Here is a 15,001-nt window from a genome sequence, read left to right as displayed (position 1 = left end):
ACCGGTATTAATGAATTGATAATCAGGCCTGTTCTGGAGAGGAACGAACAGATGTCTGCTTGTTTCCGCTTTGTTTTTTTATTATCAACAGATTCCAAGCTGCTTACACTTCTTGAGCTAAAGCTAAAAGAAAAACATTAAAGTATGATTACATAAATCTGGTGATTGTAATTTAATTAAGCAAATAAAAACATATGAATGTAAGATGAAATACCTGTAGAAACTTCTTACAGGGACTTCCTGCCATGCTACAGCAAAACCTAAGCTGACTATACGCCAGTAGATTTCATGTGTGTACAAAGGCTTATATGAAAATTCATACAAAAAATCTCAGTACATTCAATGGTTTGACAAATGTTCTTTGAACTGCTTCAAATTTTGTTTGCTTTTAACAGGCTGTATATACTTCCGCTGGGCTTTAATGCCAAGAGGGCACATATATGCATGAGGAAGGGCATTCTGTGCTGAGGGTACGCTCACTGCATGCTCCCAGCACAGTGCCTAAGATGTCACAGGCAGCTCCTGATACATACTTATGATCAAGACTTCCTATCATGTGACCACTGTGACAGCCAATCATGACAGTCACATGATTTGACTGCCCACCTTAAAGAGCCAGGGGCAGAGGTGGCAAGGGATTAACATTTTATTTTGAAATGAATTGGCTTTACCAAACGCAAATCACATACACTGTTAGACATTCATTCGTTTTTTGAAAAAAAAAATTCCATCCTGCCCCATCAAATTTTTTTGTCACTATGGTCAAAAATGAGCATCAGATATACTGCGGCAGGCTGGCTCTCCTACGCAAACCGCCGTATGGGTATGTCAGCTCGTGGGAGTGGGTCTCGGGCGTGCGTGCCGCCGGTGCCGCGATCATGCGCCCACTCTGTTGCCCTGCAGGTAAGCAATGGGTCCGGCAGCCGCGATGGCCGCCGGGAACCCGGTAATCGATGCAGGGACTGACAGAAAGTGGTGTGCCATTGTAAACACGGCAAACCGCTCATCTGTCACTGATTGAAACAGGGCTCCTGTGTTCCTGTTATTTCAGAACACAGGAACCCTGTTTCCATCCACCAAGTCTGGCCCCCACACAGTTAGAATCAACCCCTAGGTACACATTTAACCCTTTGATCGCCCCTGGTGTTAACCCCTTCCCTGCCAGTGTCATTATTACAGTAACAGTGCATATTTTTAGCATTGAATACTGTAGTAATGTCACTGGTCCCCCCAAAAGTGTCAAACATGTCAGTTAGGGGTCCAATCTGTGTCGCAGTCCCACTAAAAATCGCAGATCACCGCCATTACTAGTAAAAAAAATTATTAAAAAAAAGGACATAAATCTTTCCCCTAGTTTGTAGACGTGATAACTTTTGCGCAAACCAATCATAATACACTTATTGGGATTTTTTTTACCAAAAATATGTGGCAAAATACAAATTGGCCAAAATTTATGAAAAAATTTGATTTTTAAATTTTTTTTATTGGGAATGTTAGATAGCAGAACGTGAAAAATACTGCTTTTTTAAAAAAATTGTCGCTCCTTTTTTGTTTATAGCGAAAAATCAAAAAAATGCAGAGGTGATCAAATTCCACCAAAAGAAAGCCCTGTTTGTCAGGAAAAAAAGGGTTTGGGTACAGTGTGGCACGAACGCACAATTGTCAGTCAAAGTAACGCAGTGCTGAATCTCAATAAATGGCCTGGTCATTAAGGGGGCAAATGCTTCCGGTCCAGAATTGGTTAAATTCTACTAGTGGATGGCTAGCTTTACTTTTTTTCAGGTTATCTGTCTGGTAGAGTCTAGTGAAAAGGCTGTGAAAGAAAAGGCAGGGACAGTGGATTTATGGAAATTTACTATAGCAAGTCAGAGGTCATGTCAACCAATGGCCTTCCTGTAAGAATCCAGGCTGGAGGACTCAACAATGTCATGTGTGAGGGTCTCTGGGATTTCATTGTTTTTTAAGGCATTAGCTTAGCTGCCCATATATTTTGTGAAGCAAGAGAGCTGAACTATAACACATTACAAATTAATAAAAATTTTAGTTGTTCTAAGCTGTATACATTGCTAGATTTACAAATGAGAAGCTCTATTGTCCAACATTCCTTTTTTTTTTCATTCTGCTTTTTCAGGGAATTAAGGTCTCTGGTTATTGAGATGGTCTTGGCCACAGACATGTCTTGTCACTTTCAGCAAGTGAAAACCATGAAAGGCTCCCTGCAGTCCCTGGAGAAGTAAGTACATACATTCATTTTTTTATTTCATAAAATAGAAATGTGTTAGAGAATAGTCTGCCTACAAGCTCAAAGACACAGTTTCTAAGCTGTAAAATCTATAATGCAAAATCACAGTACTGATTTGAGTGCTGCTGTGACTAGCAGTCATTCTTAGCTAACACTTTTGAAGAAGGTGCTCTTTTTTATCTGTGGGTCACAAAAAAGGAGCTTATAGCCACTGCTAGAATACCGCCCCTAGCCACACATTCTGTAGTAATCTGTTTTTACAACTCTCCAATCTTTCAGTGTGGGGTAACACACTAAAATTACCTGAATTTGTAATGAATAGAGTCTAGCTGCAGTGTAAAATATGGATTTAAATTACTTCGCTTTAATCATGAGTAGTTTAAAAAAGGCCGCTTTAAGATATTAGTTGCCTACTGTTAACAGTTTATCAATACATTTTATATGGAACTGAAATGGACGATTTTAGGTAGGCACAATGAATGTTATGATTGAAACCATTTAGGGTTATGTGGTGAAGGGTTAGCACCATTGTCAAGTTTTTATTGCTTTCTATGTCCCTATTAGTTAGTTTGGGGAGAGGAAATATGGGGAGATCTCACTACAAGAGTCAGGCAGCAATAAAAACCTGACAGAGTTTCAGTCAGAAGGATCATAAGCCCTTATATACAGGCCTTATAAACTCTAGGAGTTAGGATTTTCTATGCTTTAGAAGCCTGTCATTCTCAGGCAAGGAGGAAAATGTAATGACTTCTACAGAATGTTTTAGCGCTAATTCTTCCATCTAGCACCCCCTTTATATATACACATCTATGTAAAAAACAAATTAAAATAAAGTATCTAGTTGAAATCAAACAATTGTGCTTCCTTTTGATTTCCACCCATGAAAACTTCAAAGGTTCTCTCTTGCCACCAAGCGTGCTCACACCTTCACCAGTTCTTCTCTCCCCTGGGATCCTTAGCCTTGCACATTTTACAAAATTGGCTCTTGCCCCTTTAACTGAATTTAAAGTGTACTGTGGAGTTCCTCTGGCGGCCCCTTGTTGATGTTATGCCTCTTTCCACAACCAGCCACAATAGGGGTTTTCCTGAATTTTGCAGTAACATCCATTTTAAAATGACTTCTTCATCCCTATCTCTCCTCTCCCCCTCTATTTAGCCACATATAAAGGAAACACACTAAATAGTGCTTTATCCTTAAGTTTTTTTTTATTCACTCTCTCATTAAAAACAGCACTCACATACATGCACCAGGATAGAATTGCCTGTATACAGTTAAAACCATTCCCGTGCATGCATAAGCGGTTTCAATACACAAATACCAAAGTTTCCTGTACTTCCTGAACGTGATGACATCATTGAGTAAGCCACGCCCTACACATTTAATCACAGGGTCACATGACTTCCTCAGATGTTCATTCACTCGCCTTGTTCAACTTTGTAAAACTCAATAAAAACTTATTGTAACAGAAAAACCTGATGGAGTTTCAAACCCTTCTCTACACTAATAAAAGAGTTTTTTCTGAGAACCTTTTATTCCCATTTTCAGGGGGATTGGGTAAAAACAGTTTTAAAAATTCTAGTCTTCAAACAATTGTCCAATGGTGGACTAGCTGTCTTGGTGGTTAAGGTGGTTTTAGACTGTGCAGTTCATGCAGTAACTGCAGCTAATACAGTGACCTACAAAATAGACTATGATAGATTTTTTTTAGTACATGCCTAGATCTATTTACCAGGTCTGTCTTGGTTCTTATTGCAGCATTGACAAATCAAAGGCACTATCTTTACTACTCCATGCAGCTGACATTAGCCACCCTACAAAGCAGTGGAAAGTACATGCACGATGGACCAAAGCTCTAATGGAGGAGTTCTTTCGACAGGTAATAAACACCAATACGAATCAGCATGATTGATGGTTATTTCATTGAGACTTAAGTAGCAGGTTTAGTATTTTTTCCTTGTAACTGGAAAACCATCTCAAAATACATTGATAACTAATGATATCTTGAGCTAGCACTATGGGGTTGATTTACTAAAGGCCAGTAGACTGTGCACTTTGCAAAATGTAGTTGCACTTTGCAAGTGCATTTGCTCCAGAGTTTAGTAAATGAGATATAACTTCACTTTGCAAAGAATACCCAATCATGTGCAAGGAAAATAAAAAAAAAAAAGCATTTTTGCTTGCACATGATTGCATGATGAAAGTCAGGATAGCTTCTATTCATTTGCTAAGCTCTGGAACAACTGCACTTGCAGAGTGAAACTGCACTTTGTAAAGTGCACAGTCTATTTGTCTTTAGTAAATCAACCCCTACGTTGGTTACCATTCTAATAAGAATCTTATTTGGAGACTTAATTCCATGAGATTCTAAATGTGAACGTTGATATTATAATTTTCTTCATTAGCCCCTTTGGGAAAGAAGCTTTTCTGAAAGTGGTTAGTGAGTGGAGTCATTGAAAGAGGAGGGTTCAGTGGAGGAGGAGTTGGTTTTCTGCCAAGCAATTGTTCAAGTTTGAGAAAAAACAGCTGTAATTTCCAACCTTGGTTTCCATCCATGATTGTTTAAATTGATGAGAAGTAATACATGAGCCAGTTTAAAACTATCAAGCAAAGTTTGTACTTAAATAAGTGTTACACAGTTACAAAATAAATTTGAAAAAAGACACAAGTTCATCTAGTTAAAACAATAGAAAAAACAAACAGGGTGTATTACCTTTTTATTTAAGATGCTGTAGTATTCAGATGTGAAATGTATGTTAACAATATTATATAACATTAACAATGCTATTGAAATATAAAAATGGGGATATTGCTGCGCTAAAATGTAAAGATAAAAACATACATGAATAAAAAGTCAACAGACCAAATGAAAGCAGCCAGCACCTGATCTAGAATCAGAAATACCAGATCTAAATAGCAATATAGAATGGGATTGGTGCAGCGCTAACACAATTGAATCCACGGTCCATACAAATGTTCAAATGGATCAAATACAAAAGTGCAGTAAACAAAAGTTCATCAGAGAGTGCTCCAATAAAGAAGGGAAACTGTCCACCACTTCAAACTTGGAAAAAGCCCCGAGTGCAGGAACCGCCACCAAGATAATAAATGGCCTCTTACCAAATTGCAATGACCCCCATTACAAGGATCAAAGACAGCCTGTGTGATCAAATCAGTGACCAGATCGACATGTATCGATTCCCAGTGTTCCCTCAGCAGCTCCGACCGGAACAAGTGAACATAAGGAAAAGAGGGACAACTCCAATAGTGAAGTACGTTCACAGGTTTATTCAGTAAAAGCAGAGTGGCAACTCACGTTTGCATGAAGAAATCACAGCATGTCTCGGAGCTATACTCTCAGAACCTTTGTTTCCAACCAATAAAATGGCCGCCGTGTCTCCTTGCTGGCCTCAGCACGACGAACCGCAGTTCGGGTTAAATATTGATTGGGATATTAATTCCTTTATCAATAATGCCTGATGAAGGGGTTTTCAGTATGTTCTGCACTGTTGGTTATCATAATTTTATTTTGTTTTTATTTGTGGGATAGTTTTAAATGTTTTTATTCTATATTTTTTGTGATTCTATTAAACTGTCATATTGTGTATCATATTTAGTTCACATTTTTAGTTACATTTATAATTTTTCCTTCATGTCAATGTAAGTTATGTAATGGAGCACTCTCGGGAATTTTTGTTTCTGGCCGCTAGATGGCGGTGTTTCCCAGCAAAGTCTAGCACGGCTAGAGTAGAGCACTGTTCCCCTGGTTACCTATAGGTTTCCCCCGTTTTGAAGCTCTTTTAAATAAGGTTTCTTTCTTAAGATCAAATATGCACTAGAAGTCCTTTGAAATATAAGGCACATATATCTCTTGTGCAATCATGTTAATATTTGATCTGTTTATCGCTGTTTGCGGTCTCCAATTCCGGGTTTAGCTCCGGATGTTGACATTCAAAGGTCACACATCCTGTTCCGGGTCGTTGGTCTCCTTCCTGTTGATGGTTTGGGATGACCTCTTCCTGCTGGCTCCGGATTGGACGCAGCGAGTTCCGCCCTGTCTCACCCAGCATATAAGGAAAGACGTTCTGCCATAGGCCACACCCCCTGACGAAGTCACGTGTTGATGAAACCGGTCGGAGGAGGAGCCTGCGGTTCGTCGTGCTGAGGCCAGCAAGGAGACACGGCGGCCATTTTATTGGTTGGAAACAAAGGTTCTGAGAGTATAGCTCCGAGACATGCTGTGATTTCTTCATGCAAACGTGAGTTGCCACTCTGCTTTTACTGAATAAACCTGTGAACGTACTTCACTATTGGAGTTGTCCCTCTTTTCCTTATGTTCACTTGTTCCGGTCGGAGCTGCTGAGGGAACACTGGGAATCGATACATGTCGATCTGGTCACTGATTTGATCACACAGGCTGTCTTTGATCCTTGTAATGGGGGTCATTGCAATTTGGTAAGAGGCCATTTATTATCTTGGTGGCGGTTCCTGCACTCGGGGCTTTTTCCAAGTTTGAAGTGGTGGACAGTTTCCCTTCTTTATTGGAGCACTCTCTGATGAACTTTTGTTTACTGCACTTTTGTATTTGATCCATTTGAACATTTGTATGGACTGTGGATTCAATTGTGTTAGCGCTGCACCAATCCCATTCTATAATGCTATTGAAATGAAAAGCTTTAAAAACAAAAATAACGACGCAAGCGTCATGGGTATGTTAGCAGTTATTTTATATACTGACAGCTCTGTTACATAGATAATTTATTTTAAATAAATGAATGAAAATAACATATAGCTACTTCTGCCTTTCAAGAACCATGCATGCCTATAGATTTAATTAGAGTTTTTTCAGAAAGTCTGTATTTGTGTAATGAGTATATACTGTAATAATTATGCCCAGCTTTTGGTAAAAGAGAGATATATTTGTCAGTTTCAATGGCAATTGGTTCAACATTTGCCCAAAAAAAACCATAAACCTCTACAATACTTCATATACAGTATATTACTAACACTTGATTTGATTTGCCCTTTGGCCTCCACATCATACATAGAGCAAATGCAGTCAGAAATTAGTGGGCAAATCCCATCCTATGATACTTGGGCAAAAAGATGTTAATGATTTACTGGGCAAACGTCCAATTGAAGCTTTGATAACTATATCCTATAGTCCAATTTCTTGGATCAATGAAAAGGCTGTGTTATGCAGAATGGAAGTGGTTAGCTCAACTATGGCCAGGCTTGAACTCAGTGGGTAAAGGAAATATGGTGCTTGGAAATATTTTGGAATAGGTAATAGATAGTAAGAAGCTGTGTAGATGCTGTTCTAGCATTTATAGCATCTACATCTATAGCATTTATATATACTATTAATTACGTATACTTTGTTAATACTTTGTAATTACGAATGATGAGTCCTTCGGGCGTTGTGTGAATTGGATCCTACGTTCTCTGTGGGAAGGAAATTTGCTGTTGTCTCTGCTGTATTATTAAAAGGTAACATTGTCATTAAGTAGAAAGTTCTTTAACAGCAACCCAATTTTGCTGTTTAGATACTCATCTCTTTCAATTATTATTTTCACAGTATTCCATCATCTAGAATAACTCCAACAATAATATATCAGTTGACTTTATGAGTCTAATAACAGACCGCATCACAAGTCTTTCTGGGAATATTATTGCATATTAAACTAATGTTCAGGCATTTTAAATTTAAATTAAAAATATAAATCTGAAGGTGCCGCAACTGTGGAAGACAGCATGTTGTCCCATAGTAATTTCACAGCTAAACAACACAGAAGCAAACACTTATATAGCTAACTGAAGTGCATAATTTCCTCTGCCATACAAGGAATATAGGGGGTACAGTTACTAAACCTTTTGTGAAAATGCTGGTATTTATTCACTAAAAAAAAACTAATAGCAACTTGGTTACTATCTGAATTTAAACCTTGCCCTCCCCTGAACATCAGAGTTTAGTTTGGGAACAGAAGGAGCCCATCAATTGTGCTGTGGGACTCTTTCAATAAAAAAACATGCTTACAGGACATGAGAGCAGAGAGATAGCCAAATGAGCTCATCAGTCTGTTGCTTTTCCTTTACAGTCCAATCCCAGGCTGGGACTCTTTCAAGACGTAGTTGCAGCGGTAAACAAAAAATCAGGTCTCTAAGGTTGCTGTGTTGTGTGTCAGGGTTGTGTAAATCCAAGGAATGAATGGACCGAAATGCAATTCTCAGGATTGAATGAACAGAAATACAAATCTTTTGATGGGTAAACAGCTTTAAAAGCAAGATATTCATCAGGCAATGTGCATTTTAATAAAAAGAGGTCATCTCCATGTTTTAACTGTGACAATGTTCCTCTAATATATGATCACCTAAAACTGACATTTGGAGTAAATACAGGTGGTAAAATCAGGTGACATTTGGAGTAGATACAGGTCTTTAAATCAGGTGACATTTGGAGTGGATACAGGTAGATAAATCACCCCTTGGCAAGGCTGGGAACTGTGGCAGAGACATTTTGTGAATAGTGTCCCTGAGAGGTTGTGTACATGCCAGTTATAATTTGATATCAAGCTTTCCAAATAGAAATCATTGCAAGGTGTTTGTACATACCATCTGTGTTTGCTCTTTGTGCGATATGTAAATATCTACTTAAGCTCTGTCATGCAATGCACATGCCTCCGTGACTGATAAAGACATGCATAAATAGGATGCAGTGAATGTGTCTGACCTTCAAGTCACAGTTGAAGTGAACATTTCCACATGTGACAAATCTAGGTAGTATGTACTGGTAAATTATAATGCATCCTCTTTGCAAGATTTGTTATTAAATTGCTAGTGACAGATTCTCTTTTACATGTCAGTGAGTAAATCAACCACTCATTTCTACTTACACTTGGGGGAGCATAATTCTTTCTACAACAAGGTTTTAATTTTTAATTTTTTTTTTGCTGTATAAGAAAGATCTTGTGATTAATATCCAATACCTTTCTTATTGCTTAGTACAGAAACTGAGTTACTGTACTAGTCTTTGCTTTAATTATGTTTTTTACTTCCTCCAGGGTGACAAAGAGGCTGAAATGGGGTTGCCGTTCTCTCCACTTTGTGACCGCAAGTCCACATTGGTAGCTCAGTCTCAAATAGGTATGTTGCAGTTTCCTTTATCACATAGTAAGTAGAAATTTGAACCTGAAAGCGGAAGATAAGATCAAAAATGTCCTTGAAGGTTGTCAAGGTCAACAAAGGTCATTCAATGATGTCTGGAATTACAGCCCATCAGTGATTTGTCATCTGCTTCCTTACAGGCTTCATTGAGTTTATTGTTGACCCAACATTTTCAGTGCTGACTGATGTGGCTGAAAAGATTGTTCTTCCATTAGTAGAAGAGGGCAGCAAAACTAAACCAGCTGCTCCTGTCAACCAGTCCAGGTTTGTTCATAATCTTACTTCTTCTGAAAGTGTGATTTAACGTAAACTGAATTCTTGCTTGTGGAAAAAGAAAGAACTTTTGAGGAGAACAGTCATCAAAAATGGTGGTGTAAGTGGCCACGAGTGTGACACTATAGAACAAATGTGCAGTAATCTAAATAGGTGCAACTAAAAAGTACACTTTTAGTGCAAAGTAAACAAATAAGAACAATTTGTTACTTCATATGTGACATCATACGTGACATCAATAGGGGCCCAGGATGCACATTCTTCATACAGTATCTCGCAAAAGTGAGTACACCCCTCACATTTTTTAAAATATTTTATTATATCTTTTCATGTGACAAACACTAAAGAAATTACACTTTGCTGCAATGTAAAGTAGTGAGTGTACAGCTTGTATAACAATGTAAACAGCTGCCCTCTCAAAATAACTCAACCGCTGGCAACAAAAGTGAGTACACCCCTAAGTGAAAATGTCCAAATTGGGCCCAAAGTGTCAATATTTTGTGTGGCCACCATTATTTTCCAGCACAGCCTTAACCCTCTTGAGCATGGAATTCACCAGAACTTCACAGGTTGCCAGCGGAGTCCTCTTCCACTCCTCTATGAGGACATCACGGAGCTGGTGGATGTTAAAGGACCTTGCGCTCCTCCATCTTCTGTTTGAGGATTCCCCAAAGATGCCTAATAGAGTTTAGGTCTGGAGACATGCTTGGTCAGTCCATCACCTTTACCCTTGGCTTCTTTAGCAAGGCAGTGAACGTATTGGAGGCGTGTTTTGGGTCGTTATCGGAGACTGCGGCCCAGTCTCGGAAGGGAGGGGATCATGCTCTGCTTCAGTATGTCACAGTACATGTTAGCATCCATGGCTCTCTCAGTGCTGGCAGCACTCATGCAGCCCCAGGCCATGACACTCCCACCACCATGCTTGACTGTAGGCAAGACACACTTGTCTTTGTACTCCTCACCTGGTTGCCAACACACACGCTTGACACCATCTGAACCAAATAAGTTTATCTTGGTCTGATAAGATCACAGGACATGGGTCCAGTAATCCATGCCCTTAGTCTGCTTGTCTTCAGCAAAGTATTTGCGGGCTTTCTTGTGCATCATCTTTCGAAGAGGCTTCCCTCTGGGACGACAGCCATGCAGACCAATTTGATGCAGTGTGCGGCATATGGTCTGAGCACTGACAGGCTGACCCCCTGCCCCTTTAACCTCTACAGCAATGCTGGCAGCACTCATAAATCTATTTTCCAAAGACAACCTCTAGATATGATGCTGAGCACGTGCACTCAACCTCTTTTGTCAACCATGGCGAGGCCTGTACTGAGTGAAACATGTCCTGTTAAACTGCTGTATGGTCTTGGCCACCATGCTGCAGCTCTATTTCAGGGTCTTGGCAATCTTCTTATAGCCTAGGTCATCTTTATGTAGAGCAACAATTCTTTTCTTTAGATCCTCAGAGAGTTCTTTGCCATGAGGTGCCATGTTGAGCTTTCCAGTGACCAGTATGAGAGAGTGAGAGCGATAACACCAAATTTAACACACCTGCTCCCCATTCACGCCTGAGACCTTGTAACACTAATGAGTCACATGACATCGGGGAGGGAAAATGGCTAAATGGGCCCAATTTGAACATTTTTACTTAGGGGTGTACTCACTTTTGTTGCCAGTGGTTTATACATTAATGGCTGTGTGCTGAGTTATTTTGAGGGGACAGCAAATTTAAAATGTTATACAAGCTGTACATTCACTACTTTACTTTTTAGCAAACTGTCATTTCTTCAGTGATGGCACATTAAAGATATAATAAAATATTTACAAAAATGTGAGCGATTTACTCACTTTTGTGAGAAACTGTTATACTGAAAAGGCGGATTGGTTGGTATTCATTTTTAAATAGATCTCCATAAGGCCAATTGCAATGAAGTAATGTCCCCCTAGTGGTGAAATGTAGAATGGGCAATTGACATACATACACACTTCCTAAAAAGTATTACAAAACAGCGCTACATAGCCAGGTGGATTGTGGTTATAAAGATGGGATTTTAAAACAAGTATGGACTTTTTTGGTCCCTTTTGCCTCTGGAGTGCTAGTCATGTATTGTCTACCTAAAATCCACAATATCTTAGTAGTTTAAATCCACCTTCATTAGTGGCACTTTGAGGATTAGGATGAATATTGATCACTACTGGCAACCACTAGTGATGCAGAAACCCTCTTTTCTGGAGGTTACGATGCACACTATTAATGTCCTTATAGATATACAATGGCCAGAAGCATATATCTTAGCCACTGTGGACATAGCCTCCCTGTACATGGTCATCTCACATAGACTTGGCTATGATGCTGTTCAGTTTGTAGACAAGGATTTAACTTTACCAGAGATCCAGAGGAGTTTCATTCTTCAACTTTTATAATTTTCAATGAAACATAATTACTTCAGGTTTGGTGGAAGCTTTTGCTTTCAGAATAAGGAGGTGGCCATGGGAGCCAAATTTTCTCCTAGTATGGCCAACCTATTAATGGCCAAGTGGGAGGAGGATGTAGTTTTGACCACTAGAAAATTGAAATTATGACTATGGAAGAGCTACATAGATGATATTATCCTTATTTGGGACAGGGACCTAGGTACAGGGACCTGGAATCATTGGATTAATTCATACGAGAAGTTGCCATCATCCTTCCTGGTTAGCCTCTGCCCCTAGGAGTCAATTTCTTTGACTCAAACATAATTGTACTGAAGTCAAGAATTATTCTGAACAAGCTCAGACTCTGGGGTCAAAACTCTTAGAAAAGAGATATGATAATGGAGTACTGGATACAACAATTCTGCAGGTAAAACAACTGATCTACTGCTTAAGGAGAGTAGTAGATCTTCATCTGGTTTAGACACATTTAACTGGTCCATGATTACCACCTACTCTTTTCAGCATTACTTAGTTAAAAACATCATCAAAAAATATTGGTCTGTGCTAAAAATTATAACATTTTAGGCCAAGTATTACCTAAAAACCCTGCAAAAATATTTAGGGGATACCATCTTTGAGAAATAAAGTTGCCATCAACATTTACGATCCACCATTTAAACTGGTATTTTTTTCAAAATATGGAGGGTTTCCTTTTATGCAGTAAATGTGGTGTATGCCAGGTTGATGCCTTTGATGGTGGAAAACTAACCACATTTCAATGAATCAAAACATCCAAAACATGTGGCATTCATTTCTCTATGACGTGAAGAATGTGGTCTAGTGCCCTTGCAGTCTGAAATATGTGGGACAGACCACATGGGAGTTACAATTTTGTCTTAAAGAACACAGAAAAAACATAATAATGGGGGTTCAAGGGGCACAGTGTGTCAAAATGCTATGCCATGCATCATAAGAACCCAGCTGGTACTGTGTTTATGGGAATATATAAATATACTTTACATTGGAGAGGGAGTAACATAAAAAGGGAAATATCAAAATTGGAGACTAGAGAAAATAGAAGAAAAGGAATTTGGACTTTATTGGCACCAATATTAAAATTGTATATTTTTATTGAAAAATTCACACAAAAAAACATTTATGACAAAGACAGAAGAAAAATATATAAAATAACAAACATACAGTATACATACAATGAAATAAGGCGGCAAAGCCTCAAAACAGTGTGCAAATCGCATAACCTGCTAGGTAATGATAATTGTAACAACAATCACATATATTACAGAGTAACCTGTATTCATAAGGCGGCCATAGAGAAGGATGGTGACCGTCTCTAGAGGTCGTCTGCACAATGTGGATAAACAGATGTTAAGTTGAATCCCAGTTGCCCTACATGTTTCGCTTAACATAGTAAGCTTCCTCTGGAGCACGTGGTGGAAACAAACATCTGAAAGGGACTTCAGGTGATAAGACTTTGTAATAGACTAAGCCTGGTGGGCTAAAGAGAGTAACGAGGGGGTCGGTATGTTGTGGTTGGAGCAAACTGCCTAATACATGTGCCAAAAGTAACATGGAACATAATTCGTCATGTGACATAGATCCTGATCGAATCAAGGACTCCCTGTCATAGATACCCAATCTCGTTACTCTCTTTAGCCCACCAGGCTTAGTCTATTACAAAGTCTTATCACTTGAAGTCCCTTTCAGATGTTTGTTTCCACCACGTGCTCCAGAGGAAGCTTACTATGTTAAGCGAAACATGTAGGGCAACTGGGATTCAACTTAACATCTGTTTATCCACATTGTACAGACGACCTCTAGAGACGGTCACCATCCTTCTCTATGGCCGCCTTATGAATACAGGTTACTCTGTAAAATATGTGATTGTTGTTACAATTATCATTACCTAGCAGGTTATGCGATTTGCACACTGTTTTGAGGCTTTGCTGCCTTATTTCATTGTATGTATACTGTATGTTTGTTATTTTATATATTTTTCTTCTGTCTTTGTCATAAATGTTTTTTTTGTGAATTTTTCAATAAAAATATACAATTTTAATATTGGTGCCAATAAAGTCCAAATTCCTTGTCTTCTATTTTCTCTATTCCACGATTAAGGATGTGGCACCCCTAATTATCCCCCCTTTTTTTTTTGCGCCTAGGCACCCTGCGACCTAGGAGCGCATATACAAACTATTCGATTAAAATTGGAGACTAAATGAATCTATAAGAACTTTTACTCCTCGTGGTCTCAACATTGAATGAGGCATCAATTTGTTTTATAAACAATAATTGATACCATTCTGTAGTAAAATGGATACATATAGAGTGATACCAGCAAAGGTAGAACATATCTGCCCTTACTTAGGCTGATAGAGTCTGTGTACCTAATATTAAATTAGTTAAGGTATTTTATGATTTTCTCATTTTAATTTTAATTTCATTGGTTTATGTGAAATTTTGTATAATGTTTTTGGAAGTTTGTGTAAGGAAAGACTGATCCGGACCTTTCTATTTAGGAATAATCTATTACTCATAACATAGTTTATGAAGAATCTCCCCATTTTGATTTGTTTATAGAATAAGTGGTTAATATACTTTATTTGCTTTTTCCTCTTTTGACCACCAGAGGGACTCTTCCAAGTTTATTCCGGGATTGTGTATGTATATCACTAGCCCTTTTCTAATTTTTTTTGCCACTAGGAGACACTTTACTTCATTGTAGTCAGCCTTTGTGGATATATTTGCATAATTGCCAACCTATCCACTTTCCTGCTCCTCTATATATGTAACGTGGTGCTGAACGTGCGTCTTGAGCCCCTGAAGACATCACGTATGACAAAATGTGTAGGGCAGATCCAGGACGTACATCACTATGCATGTCAACCGGTTGGCAG

At 38.7% G+C, this 15,001-nt stretch overlaps 1 protein-coding gene across 7 annotated transcripts in view; it reads left to right on the top strand.

The window, feature by feature from the left end:
* The window catches only part of PDE1B (phosphodiesterase 1B), a 534,903-nt gene that overhangs the window by 481,262 nt on the left and 38,640 nt on the right, over window positions 1-15,001 (top strand). For all 7 annotated transcript variants that reach the window (XM_082244620.1, XM_082244621.1, XM_082244618.1 and 4 more), the window contains 4 exons: window positions 2,132-2,233; window positions 3,999-4,119; window positions 9,302-9,383; window positions 9,545-9,668. In XM_082244620.1, coding sequence (XP_082100746.1) covers window positions 2,132-2,233; window positions 3,999-4,119; window positions 9,302-9,383; window positions 9,545-9,668 — 429 coding nt within the window. The remainder of the gene's footprint in view (window positions 1-2,131; window positions 2,234-3,998; window positions 4,120-9,301; window positions 9,384-9,544; window positions 9,669-15,001) is intronic.

Source organism: Pelophylax lessonae (assembly GCF_965119305.1).
Source record: "Pelophylax lessonae genome assembly, chromosome: 2".
NCBI lineage: Eukaryota > Metazoa > Chordata > Amphibia > Anura > Ranidae > Pelophylax > Pelophylax lessonae.
The sequence above is the reverse complement of the archived record's forward strand: the minus strand, read 5'-3'. Positions and strand labels throughout refer to the sequence as shown.